General features: G+C 35.4%; 1 protein-coding gene across 2 annotated transcripts; it reads left to right on the top strand.

The window, feature by feature from the left end:
- Positions 1-5,237: 5,237 nt before the first annotated feature.
- On the top strand, positions 5,238-10,630 carry LOC134262993 (ADP-ribosylation factor 2). Of its 2 annotated transcripts, none has more exons than XM_062745296.1 (5): positions 5,238-5,355; positions 7,497-7,684; positions 7,957-8,067; positions 8,587-8,711; positions 9,225-10,630. In XM_062745296.1, the coding sequence occupies exons 2-5, from the start codon at positions 7,537-7,539 to the stop codon at positions 9,387-9,389; spliced, it is 549 nt and encodes a 182-aa protein (XP_062601280.1). In that variant the 5' UTR covers positions 5,238-5,355; positions 7,497-7,536; the 3' UTR covers positions 9,390-10,630. The 2 variants fall into 2 exon arrangements, with proteins under 2 accessions (XP_062601280.1, XP_062601281.1); XM_062745297.1 differs by having other exon boundaries at positions 5,277-5,338.
- The last annotated feature ends 2,319 nt before the right edge of the window (positions 10,631-12,949 follow it).

Genomic DNA, 12,949 nt, shown 5'->3' with positions numbered 1-12,949 from the left:
TGTTTACGTCTTAAATGCATAGATTTTGCCTTCTTTATTGAAACTTACAGGGAATATGGCACGAGAAGGGAGTTGGGGAGCGTTTGGGGAACATCTGTAACGGTTCCCGTTACAATTAGCACTAGTTATTATGTTCCCCAAACGAAGTTGGGGAACATATTGTTTTTACTCTGTTTCTTATTATTATTATTATTTTTCTTCTTCTTCCTGGGTACTTTTTTGTCCGGGAGTGATCTTGTAAACTACACATTCGACTTAGGTAAAACCTTTTTAGGGTCAGTAGGCATGTTATGTAGATTTGCGGAACGAAGGTCATTTTGCGCGCATGTGCTTGCAAGAGCGTGCACGTGCAACACATGAAATGACCGATTTAATTGATATAGGTGTAACTTTTCACATTTTTGATGAAATGCTTTGAAACTCATAATATAAGGATATATTAGTAGCATAGACAATATGACATGGTGAAAATAGCAAGATCTCACGCGCATGCACGTGCGCTTCGCTCTGATTGGCTGAAACTAAAGTATCAATATCTTTCTTGTTTTTTGACGAAATCCTTTGAAATTTTGAACATAACCATGCATTAGGATATCCTACAAAACGATATATAGCAATTATCATGAAAATACGTGCATGCACGTGCGCTGCAATCTGATTGGCTTAAACTTTAAATAGCTATAATTCCCTTGGTTTTCAACCAAACAGGATAGGATTTGGAACATAGATAGATGTAATAGACTTCTACAAGAAGGTATGGTCAACATGCACATGCATACACGTGCGTGTACGTGCGCTGCAATCTGATTGGCTGAAACTTTAAACAGCTATAACTCCCTTGGTTTTCAACCAAATGGGGTGGGATTTAGAACATAGATAGTTGTAATACACTTCTACAAGAAGGTATGTTCACCATGCTCTTGTATGCACGTGCATGCACTTGAAATGAGCAAAATCAAAAATACACTTGAATGAGCGTATTTTTAAATACTTTTGGATTAAATATTTTAATATTTAGTATACTAAAATATATAGATTGTGTAGACAAGATGATATGGTCATTACGCACATGCATTCACATGCGCACGCATGCAATTCTAAAATTCGAATGAACTTGGTACACTTCTGGGTAAACATTGTTAAAGTCTCAAATGCATAGAGTTTGTCTTATTTAATGAAGCTTACAGGGAATATGGCACCAATAGGGACTTGAGGAGCGTTTGGGGAACATCTGTAACGGTCCCCGTTACAATTAGCACTAGTTATTATTATTATTATTTTTTTTCTTATTTCTTCTCCGGTACTTTTTTTGTCCGCGAGTGTTCTCAGAAACTGTTCACCCAACTGAGCTAAAACCTTTTTAGGGTTAATAGGTGTGTAGTGTAGGTGTGCGGAACGAAGGTCATTTTGCGCGCATACGCCTGCACGTGCGTGCGCGTGAAATGAGTGAAATGACTGATATACTTAATATAGCTATAACTTTTACATTTTTTTGATGAAATGATTTGAAACTCATTATATAAAGATATATTAATACTGTTGATAATGTGACACTGTCAAATTAGCATGAACTCACGCGCATGCACGTGCGCTTCACTCTGATTGGCTGAAACAAAAATCTCAATATCTTTTCCGTGTTTTGACAAAATGCTATGAAATTTAAAACATAGGCATACTTCAGGATGTACTACAATATGACATATAACAATTGTCATGTAAACACGCGCATGCACGTGCGCTGCAATCTGATTGGCTAAAACTTAAAATGGCTATAACTCCCTTGTTTTTCAACCAAACAGAATGGGATTTGGAACATAGATAGATATTATGGACTTCTACAAGAAAGTATGGTCACCATGCACATTCATACGCGTGCGTGTACGTGCGCTGCAATCTGATTGGCTGAAACTTTAAATAGCTATAACTCCCTTAGTTTTCAACCAAACAGGATGAGATTTGGAACATAGATAGATATAATGGACTTCTACAAGAAGGTATGATCACCATGCACAACCATACACGTGCGTGAACGTACGCTGCAATCTGATTGGCTGAAACTTTAATCGGCTAAAACTCCCTTGGTTTTCAACCAAACTGAGTGGGATTTAGAACATTGATAGATGTAATGGACTTCCACAAGTAGGTATGTCACCATGCTCATGTATGCACGTGCGTGCACGTGGAATGAGTAAACTCAAAAATACACTTGAATGAGCGTATTTCTTAATATTTTTGGATTAAATATTTAGTATATTAAAGTATATAGATTGTTTCAGATAAGATGATATGGTCATTACACACACATTCACATGCGCACGCGTGCAATGCTAAAATTTGAATGAACTTGGTACCCTTCTGGGTAAACGTTGTTAAATTCTCAAATGCATAAAGTTTGTCTTATTTAATGAAGCTTACAGGGAATATGGCATCAAAAGGGAGATGGGGAGCGTTTGGGGAACATCTGTAACGGTCCCCGTTACAATTAGCACTAGTTTAATATATAATCAACGCGTAAAAATTAAGCCAAGAATGGGAACGTCATTGCATGCATCGAACGTCATGGAGCACCGAGCTACTAAAAATTATGTGTGCGTACAGGAAAATGTCTAAAAAGAGACAAAAATGCTTCAAGATGCTGCTGAAATTGTCTTTTCGTACAGAGGACAAAAAAATTCAAAAGATAGTAGCCTTATAAGAATGGAAGGATTAACATTTTCAATGATTAGCTCCTGCGATATCGCATTACCCCGCTTATCATGCTTATTGCATGGACGTTGCGCCAATGGATTGAGGCCAAACTTTTTTCAATGTCAACTACTTTCAGTACAAATTTCTTAGAATTCAATACTACATTACCCTGATATCAATTACATATAGCATATAGTGGGGGGGGAGGGGGGGGGGACAACCAGCCTTTCAATGAACAATACAAATAGTAAAAGTAATGTTGGGAAAAAAAGGGACAGCCCCCCCCCCCCCCCCCCGTTGCTACGTTCCTGTTACTCCGTGAATCCTATGAACATACAGTAAAATCTTTGTAAATTTTCTATATTTTAGTAAACGGACCTGATTTTTTTTCATACTAATAAACAAAAGATAGGAATTTAATCAGACATAGGTCACACTTCACAGTACACTATAGATTTTCCGTAAATCAAAGGGTCTGCGAACTTTTCTAACAACCCTCATACATTTTTTAATATATAATCCAAGATCCAAGTACACCTGTCTCGAACCCCCCCCCCCCCCTTTTCTCCCTTCAGATATACGCGGAACGGAAAACGGAACGGAAAGTGGAGCAGAAAACGAAATTTTAATATAATTTCAGATTTAATCACTCAAAATAACAATTTTACCAGAAACGATATATCTTACAACGGAAAACGGGACGGAAATTGGAGCAGAAAACGGATTTTTAATACAATTTCAGATTTAATCACTCAAAGTAACAATTTTATCAAAACGACATATCTTACACATTCGCTAACATAATTATATAGCAGAGATGTATATTCTCATCACTGGTGGGGGGGGGGGGAATTCAACTTGCCTGAAAAAAACAAATGACAAGCGAAAAAAGGGAAGACATTTTTTATGATTCTGGAGGGGATCGAATCGTTCCTGACTCGACCCCCCTTTCAATTCAAATTTCTTTCAATACATATTTAATTGTTCTCTAACTTACTACACAGTTTACATTATTTGTAATTTTCTGGGCGAGGCAAAGATGAACCATACACAGTGTATATACCATGGACGGACACAGGATTTGTGATTAGGAAGGGGGGGGGGTAACTTCGTTCAGGCAGGGGGTCTAGGGTCTATAATCTGAATGTCAAGACTTGTTATTTTTGTCTTTACAAATAGATGTATGTAATTAATTTTTTTTAAATGGATTGTACGAAACTTAAATGTTTAAATGTATACTCAAGATTTGAGTCTATATAGTCAATATGTAAATATGTCAATATGTATTTTATTGACTATCGCATTTACATAACTGTATCAATACTAAGGGGTGCATACATGAATTTATACTATTTTACAATAATTTTTTTGATTATTATGACTTTTATACACTGCATGTATCAAGAATATTTGCTTTTTATGTCTCAGGTTATTTGCCTGGCATGATTGATTTCACGCTCCGCTTTCTGTTCCACGTTCCAGATAATGTATATAGTAGGGTATTATTATTATTTTTTTTTTTTTGAGGAGCGATTATTTTGGAGGTTTAATTACGATCTTCTTTCCTATTGTACACATGATGAATAAGTGTAATAAATGTACGTAATTTGTGGGGAAAAAATGTCCATTAAGCCCTGGGTTAAAATAGGGGTGGGGGGTCCTGTCCAAAAGTACTTATGGTTCCAGCAACACCCACCGTTGTATGCAAGTCGCCTCGTGAATTCTCATTCGTTTTTGTGAGGGATGATCCGATCAACAAGAGAAAAAAAACTTACTTGAAATAACATTTCTTTCAGCACCAAATTTTGTTAAAACGCTACGATACTAACTTTATTTGATTTTACTTCAACAAAAACAAGGGGACCAACCGTTCTGCTGTCAATGACATTTTTTTTTAGGTACACCCCCCCCGCCCGTTTGATGATATGTGTAAGTGTTCCCTCTGCAGAATTTGGAGTTTTATTCTGAATTTATGTCATTTAAATCATTTTTATCGTAGTCCAGTTTAGTCAGTATTTACTTATAGAAAGTAACTTAAACATTGTGGTAAATATTTTAAAAATTATATTTTAGGTAGACGAATATCATGATCGAATAACTCAATAATTATAGTTCATAAAATAAATTTGAAAATGGTGTGATTATGGATATCTATTTTTATTGTATTGCGTTGAACCGTATATTATAAGGCTAGAATTCAATTTTTATTTAGATATTTTATCGAATTACCAATGGTTTGCTATAGATACATATGTATGAAGAAAATGATAACTTTACAAAATTAAAATTTCGCGCCATTTTATTTCAAGTACTGATGGATCCCTTAATCGCTCGATAAACAAATGCGATGTTTCTAAATAAAAGAAATATTTTATTTGTGTAGTTTATTATTTTTTCTAATAATCAAATATATTTCATGTCCATTTGTCTTCAATTTAAAATCAAACAGAAATAAAATTCTGTCTGTACAATAAAGTCTCCCTTGGGATAGGGGTATTGCTCAATACATCCATCCCAAATGCGGGTCATTGACGTGGCATGTGCAACGATTACTATTCCACGTCCGCCATTTTGACTCGTCCCAAAGAATAGGTTACCGAGTATTTCATAATTTTAAAGCAAAATACTCATTGGAAACGCACCATAAAAGGTGAGGACGTGTAAAGGGTGAGTACAAGAGGAAAAGCGATAATAAGTTTGGTTGAAAATGCCTCCAAGGTACAGAAAAACGGTAAAAAGACATTACTTCCGGTTGTGACTCGTCTTGCGATGACAATAAGAAGTATATGACCTACGAGGAAAATTGCCTCTGTTGAGGGTCTTTGAGAGAGAAGTATACACCTCTATTGCGTCTGTTTAAAGCATTAAGGCGTAGGTAAATGTTTTATCTACACAGGAAGGGGTTAACTGGTTATAAAGTTTTCAAGAAGTGATGTCGGATCATTTTTATGTACACAGTCAGTATGACATTTAGGCTGTGCTACTCCCCATAATGTCTGTACCATTATCTAATTTGTAAGCATTTGAAGCTTTAAAAATATTTGTATTTCTTAAAATTTGCTTTTTTCTTGTCTTACAGTACACATTATTTATTTGGGTTACTGTGGGTTATACTTGCTGAATATAATGCCCAATGGTCATGTGGATGTATATTATTAGTTACATAGTCTTTTAGTGACAGGGTATGGGATGATACCTGGTTAGTAAATTTCATACCTGGCGAGGCGGAGCCGAGTCAGGTATGAAATTTACTAACCAGGTATCATCCAATACCCTGTCACTAAAAGACTATGTAATGAATTTACCCCACCGATGAAACATTTACGTTTTCTCATATGTTTATAAATGACTTTCTCTGCTAAATGCTTCTTCACGCTTATACTGTGCCTATTATGACGTCACAATGTGTTTGTGACGTAATATATGGACCGGGTATATATTTACAACTGACCGGGTATAGATTTACAACTAGGCCAGAGTATCACAAGCTATCTAAAGATACGATACATATCACGATATGGTCTTGCGACACAACATGTATCATGATACAGCTGTCAACAATTAAATTTAATGATATCTTTAATTATTCTAGCTTGTTAACCTCTGCAGTTAAAGAAAATATGAAAAAAAGTCTTGAGACCCATAATCAAAGTTATTTATAGGTGGGCATTTAGTCTTAGCATTACATTTTTTCATTGTTACCTTATTCTCAATCATTTTGTACATGTTGTAACATTAAATTTTCACAGCTGTCAACAATTAAATTTAATGATATCTTTAATTATTCTAGCTTGTTAACCTCTGCAGTTAAAGAAAATATGAAAAAAAGTCTTGAGACCCATAATCAAAGTTATTTATAGGTGGGCATTTAGTCTTAGCATTACATTTTTTCATTGTTACCTTATTCTCAATCATTTTGTACATGTTGTAACATTAAATTTTCACAGTTTTGATGAAGAATTCTCAAATAAGACAATGAACATTAACTTGTACTGTATCACGATACATACATGGCGATACGACCTGCGTATTGTGAGACCTTGCGATCAATTCGTATCGACGGATTGCTGTATTATTACACCTCTATTTACAACTGACCGGGTATAAGTAATCCACCTCCTTAACGTGACAGACTTCAACCAATCGTATAAAGCCAGGATTTCACGGAAAAATCAACAGAGGTGGGGTAAACTAAAATACTGATACTCATGACAAATAATTGTTGTGTGTTTTATACTGTGAGGTCACACTCTTACTAGCACTAGCTCGATAGAATATTGGATTTTTAAATCTGAGAGTTATTGGCACAGGCACTTGTTTCGAATACTGGGTACCCCTAGCCCCCTACTTATTTTTACCACTAGGTACCTAACTCAATTTCAGGCACTTTTGATTCAAGCTCGTATTTTATTCGCTTCAAGAGACTTTTCTTGTCAATTTTAATTAGATAGTTTTAGAAGTCTTGTTGAGGCTCTTTAATGTAAACCATTCATTAATTCCTAAAAAAATACCTATATACAAAATAAGACATTGGATGAGATGCATCAATTTCTGGTTGGGGTTATCATGGTTATAAAAGAAAGATAAAACCAGAGACCTCCGAATGGAATACTCAGAAGTCTCTGGTTTTATCCTACATTTGTTAACCGAACCAGAAAATGATATATCTGATATGTTGTCTTATTGTATGTAGAGGTGATTTTTGAGGAATAAATGAAACAAAACTTCCCTCTCTGATGAACATAGAGTGATTATCCTTTTGTATATCGTTACAGTAATACATTCTATATAATTTTGTATATTTTCAGGTAATATTAATTAAGGAGCATTGACCACAAGTAGCCCAAGATGGGGAGCGTGTTTAGCAGTATATTTAAGAGTTTGATCGGGAAGAAGGAGATGAGAATCTTGATGGTGGGTCTTGATGCGGCCGGAAAAACCACCATTCTGTACAAACTTAAATTAGGAGAAATTGTCACAACTATTCCCACTATAGGTAAGCACAGAACATATTAGGACAGTAAAATTTAAATTAAAGGTAACCGTGATTGGACATATGATATATTCAAACACAACCTTTCCTACTAATTTGGCCCTGCAAGAATCCATGTGTATATGGTCAAAGGGAAAGCAATGTGGGAGAATCGTAGTTTGAATTTGCTTCAGAGAAATGTGTGTCAAAGTTTTGCAACTAGATTCAGTATTTCTGTTTTAAGACATTTGCTGTTCACTACAACATGCTACAATGCTTTTTTTCTTTGATTTCAGGTTTTAATGTGGAGACGGTAGAATATAAAAACATAAGTTTTACGGTGTGGGACGTGGGGGGTCAGGATAAAATCCGACCCCTATGGAGACACTACTTCCAAAATACACAAGGTAAGATTGGGTCACAGGTCTTCATAAGGTCAGGGGTTACGGGTCGCATTAGGTCAGGGGTCAAATAAATTACATTGAAAACCCCATGAAGTAAACACTGTTTGTAGATCTATGTTACACACTGCAGGGCACAAATCCCATTATGCTTTAAATTACATTTTTGAGGAAAGAAAGATTATTTTTAGATCAGAAAACTTCTTTGCATTTAAGTTTATATGGAAGCTGCAGACATTTGTGTTCCATGCTATTTTATTGCTCCTTATCATGCTTATTGGTCATTTTCCGTAAGAGAATTTTCTTATTATATTATTTGTTAACATGGTAAATGTACATATTATTTGTACTCTGGTCATTCTGTTTGACAAATATGAACATTACAATGCCTAGTTCATGAATTTGATGGTAAAGTTGAATTACCCTGTTCAAAAAAATACTGTGGTTTGACATGTTAAAGACTGCTGGTTGACTTTCATTAGCTGCTTACTTTTCATGCATAACCAGGTTGTGTTTGTCTTTCAGGGTTAATCTTTGTGGTAGACAGTAACGATAGAGAACGTATCACAGAGGCCCGCGAGGAACTCACCAGAATGTTGAATGAAGATGAACTTAGAGATGCTGCTCTTCTTGTCTTCTGTAATAAACAGGTCAGTGTACTATCAGAGTGGAAGACCCCTCGATATTTATATATTTCAATAATCTGCAGTTGAACTTCGATATCGTTAACACTGAGATCTTGAATATTATGAATATGTTGAACTGATTTGGAAGTCCCAACCACTTATTTTGAGTATTTAACTCTTGATATCTCAATTTATGTCAATAACATTGAGTTCAAGACAATGAGGTTTGACTGTAGTTATGATAAATTCCTTTCTTTTTCCTTTTATTTTTATGAAAGAATTTTATATTTTTTAAAACTCTGCAAATCTGAGTAAATGTATATTTAAAAGAAAAAAATTGCAGAGTCAAACAAGCAAAAGAAATCTTTTTAATACTTGGAAATGATTAAGAAGAATTAGGATCTATGTAAGTTTGAGTTCATCTTTAGTGCATAAAAATGGCCGAAGCAATTGTTCCTAAATAATCATTTAATCAACCAATGAACAGGATCTGTACTTTTTTCCCTAATTATCATTCATTTAATTAATAATGTACAGGATCTGCCAAATGCCATGAACGCTGCAGAAGTGACAGATAAACTAGGCCTCCACAGTCTGCGTAACCGATCGTGGTACATCCAGGCGACGTGCGCCACCAGCGGGGACGGATTGTACGAGGGTCTGGATTGGCTGTCGAACACGCTGAAGAATAGTAAACAATAGCACGCCAGCGCCATCTAGTGAACGGAAAGAAAGGAGGATTTATAAACTGTATACATGGGAGGTGACAGAGAGGCCTGCAGTAATGGGGGAGTTATTTATTGTGACAAGGCGTTCATACCTTGTTTTAGTGTTTAACTCTTAGGGGACATAACAAAATCATGACTGAGATTTCTCTACATGTTTTAAATTCTCCGTTATCTGTGGGCAGAACCTGTCTAAGACACCTTCCCGACATTTGAGGTGGTTATACAATATTTTCTGCACTGTTTAGTATGTTTTTTTTTTTTTTTTTTAAATGTGTGGGTGATGAAAAAATGAAGATGTTAGGGGAAAAAGAAAAAACTGATTCTTCAAATTTGTATCTATGTCCTCTAAATTTACTCTTGTGGATGTAGGAGTTACACTTGTATGTGCATTAATGTGATTTCTTTCTCTCTTTTTCAATGTGCTAATTGAAATATTGTGTGAGCTACTTGTCAAGCATTATTGATTTACTTAACAAAGTTAACATGCGGTTATCTTTTTTATAAAAGATTAATACCCCCTTTTTATACGAGGGTGATCTGTTCATTTCCTTGTATGCATGGGGTAGTCGGAGATTTAATTTCACTCGTCCGTTTCCGTAATTTTTTTGTTAAGTCCCAGACTGTTTAGATGAAAGACTATGTTTTTTTTCTCTCCACCAAATAGCAATGTTTTTTTTTTAAAAAAAGGGCTATCATATCTGGGGCAATAAGCCTATAACCTTTTTTTTGTTTAATATCCAATAAAAGCTTTAATGTTTTTCTTTTTTCTAATGGACAAAGTTTTAAATTTTTTTTCTTGGGGAATTCAAATGTCAACATTCCAACACTATAGCATTACAGGTCAGACCCAGTTCTTGAGTTTTCCTATTAGGTCCGAGTTTTCTCGTTAGCATGTGGTGTTGTGGATGAGTAGAGAGAGAGCGAGAGTCAGTACATTTTTGCGAGTCGATCCATTGGTATATTGCTTCTAAAGCTCTTTGTCATCAACATATCTTCAGGCTCTACTGAATTGTATTCAATTACAGTCGATATTTATTCATATAGCCCTGATTTTTTTTTGTTTCACTGAAAATCCAGCGTATGAAATTTAACAGTCATAATAATAATAATATTTACTTGTCTTGAGAGCTTTTCTTCTATACAGATTCTGTTTTATATATTTATCATTTGTGAATAGACAAGTACTACACATAAATAAATACAGTTCGTCTACAAGTTGTTTGTTATTTCAAGAAGGTAGACTATCAGAGGGGTGATTGTTGGATATGACCTGTAACATGGGAGTCTGAAGTTTTTTATTCTCATAAAAATAAAAAAAAAAACTGAGAAAGATTTCCTACCTCAACTTCTTAGCTTTTCTGAGTCAAAGGCTCAAAGAACTACATGTAATGCTATGGCCATTTGTGCGGTGTGCATAAACCTTTTAGAATATGGGTCATAACTCAAGAACCTCTCGGCCAATCATTGTCAAATTTGTCACAGGGCATCCTTGGCCCAAGGGCTACCATTTATACTAAAAGAAAGGGTTTGGACCTTTAAAACAAGGGGAGATAATCAGGAAAAAAACACACTAAAAGTACTGGTTGCTAAATGATATTCTTCTCCAGAACCATTGGGCAGATTTTCACCTAACTTATATACAAGGATCAGGATATGTTGAAGATTAAAAATTGTTCAGGGCATCACCTTGGGGCAAAGGGCGTGGTCTCAAGGTCACTTCAAAGTTGACCAAAATTTACTCTTAAAACGTTTATATTTTGCTTACTATAAAGACTAGGATCATCAAAGCTTGTAAGATGATGCATCTAATAACTTCACTTCATATTAACTGGAAGATAGGTCATGGTGACCTACTTTTAATAATTTTGTGGGCATTTGTTTTCGAAATTGATTTGTATTATAGAGGTCTAGAGAGAGCGCCTGGCACCAATACTAGGAGTTGTGCCAAGGAGGTGAGTCGGAGAATGTTGAACCAGAAAAGTAGGTTACGGTGACCTACTTTTTGAATATCTTGGGTACTTATTGGCTTAGAATCGTCACACTTTGTCAGTTGATTAACCTGGGCTCTCAGAAGTGTTTCAACCAAAATGTTGGTCATTATGACCTACTTTTACAATTTCAAGGCTTTAGTTATATGTGCAGGATACTTAGAGGCTTCAGATAGAAGTGATATATTGTACAATTTATCAGAAGAGCGATTCAAGGCCCTTGGGCCTCTTGTCGTTGAACTCTTATATTACAATATCTGATATCATTTTCCGCTTTCGTTAAGATTTAGAGATAGGTCCTATACGATAAATAGAAATGTACATTAATTCGTTCGTCAGATGCCTGTGGTTGCAAGATGTATATTGAATAATATTTTTAGCTCTTCTGAGCCAAAGGCTCAAAGAGCTAATGCTATGGCCATTTGTGCGTGCGGTGTGCATTAACTTTTTAGAATATGGGCCATAACTCAAGAACCCCTTGGCCAGTCAGTGTCAAATTTGTCACAGGGTATCCTTGGCCCAAGGGCTACCCTTTATACTAAAATAAGGGTTGGGACCCATAAACAAGGGGAGATAATCAGGAAAACAAAACCAAAAGTACTGGTTGCTGAAAAATCTTCTCCAGAACCACCAGGCAGATTTTCACCAAACTTACATACAAGGATCAGGATATGTTGAAGATTAAAAGTTGTTCAAGGCATGACCCTCGGGCAAAGGGCGTGGTCTCAAGGTCACTTCAAAGTTGACCTAAATTTACAAATAATAGAAACGTTTATATTTTGCTTACTATTAGGACTAGGATCATCAAATCTTGTAAGTTGATGCATCTCAGGACTTCACGTCATGTTAACTCAAAAGTAGGTCAAGGTGACCTACTTTTCAAATTTTGTGGGCATTTGTTTTCAAGTTGATTTGAAGGCATATTTCGGGCACTTTAAGGCCTATGATCATCAAACTTTGTCAGTTGATGCATCTTGGGTCCTTAAACAACGTCAGCTTAAAAGTAGGTCACCGTGACCTACTTTTTGAACTTTATGACTAATTCTTTTTAAAACATTTAATCCAATTATTTCAGACACTGAGAGGTTTAGAATGTATGACCTACTTTCGACATTTTATGGCTATATTTTAATATCTTAGGTATTTATTGGCTTAGAATCATCAAACTTTGTGAGTTGATGCGTCTTAGGTTTTCGGAGAGTGAAGACCAAAAAGTAGGTCACAGTGACCTACTTTTGACATTTTATGGCTTTATTTAAGTATCTTAGGTATTTATTGGCTTAGAATCATCAAACTTTGTAATTTGATGCATCTTGGGTTTTCGGAGAATGATGTCCAAAAAATAGGTCACAGTGACCTAATTTTTGACATTTTATGGCTTTATTTAAGTATCTATGGTACTAACTGGTTTAGAATCACTAAACTTTGTTTGTTGATGCATCTTTGGTTTTTAGAGAATGTCGATCAAAAAGTAGCTCATGGTGACCTACTTTTGAAAATCTCAGGTACTTTTTGGCTTAGAATCATCAAACTTTGTCAGTTGATG

Source organism: Saccostrea cucullata, unplaced genomic scaffold, assembly GCF_032062105.1.
Source record: "Saccostrea cucullata isolate Sc308-1 unplaced genomic scaffold, CSIRO_AGI_Scuc_v1 ctg11730, whole genome shotgun sequence".
NCBI classification, from domain to species: Eukaryota; Metazoa; Mollusca; class Bivalvia; order Ostreida; family Ostreidae; genus Saccostrea; species Saccostrea cuccullata.
This window is presented reverse-complemented; position numbering and strand designations above follow the sequence as displayed.

What these genes read in the sequence shown, in the direction of transcription:
- LOC134262993 (XM_062745296.1), top strand. Translation starts at nt 7,537, where the DNA reads ATGGGGAGCGTGTTTAGCAGTATATTTAAGAGTTTGATCGGGAAGAAG. An exon ending in CTACTTCCAAAATACACAAG is followed by an intron (nt 8,068 to 8,586) that starts GTAAGATTGGGT and finishes TTTGTCTTTCAG; the next exon opens with GGTTAATCTTTGTGGTAGAC. An exon ending in TTGTCTTCTGTAATAAACAG is followed by an intron (nt 8,712 to 9,224) that starts GTCAGTGTACTA and finishes AATAATGTACAG; the next exon opens with GATCTGCCAAATGCCATGAA.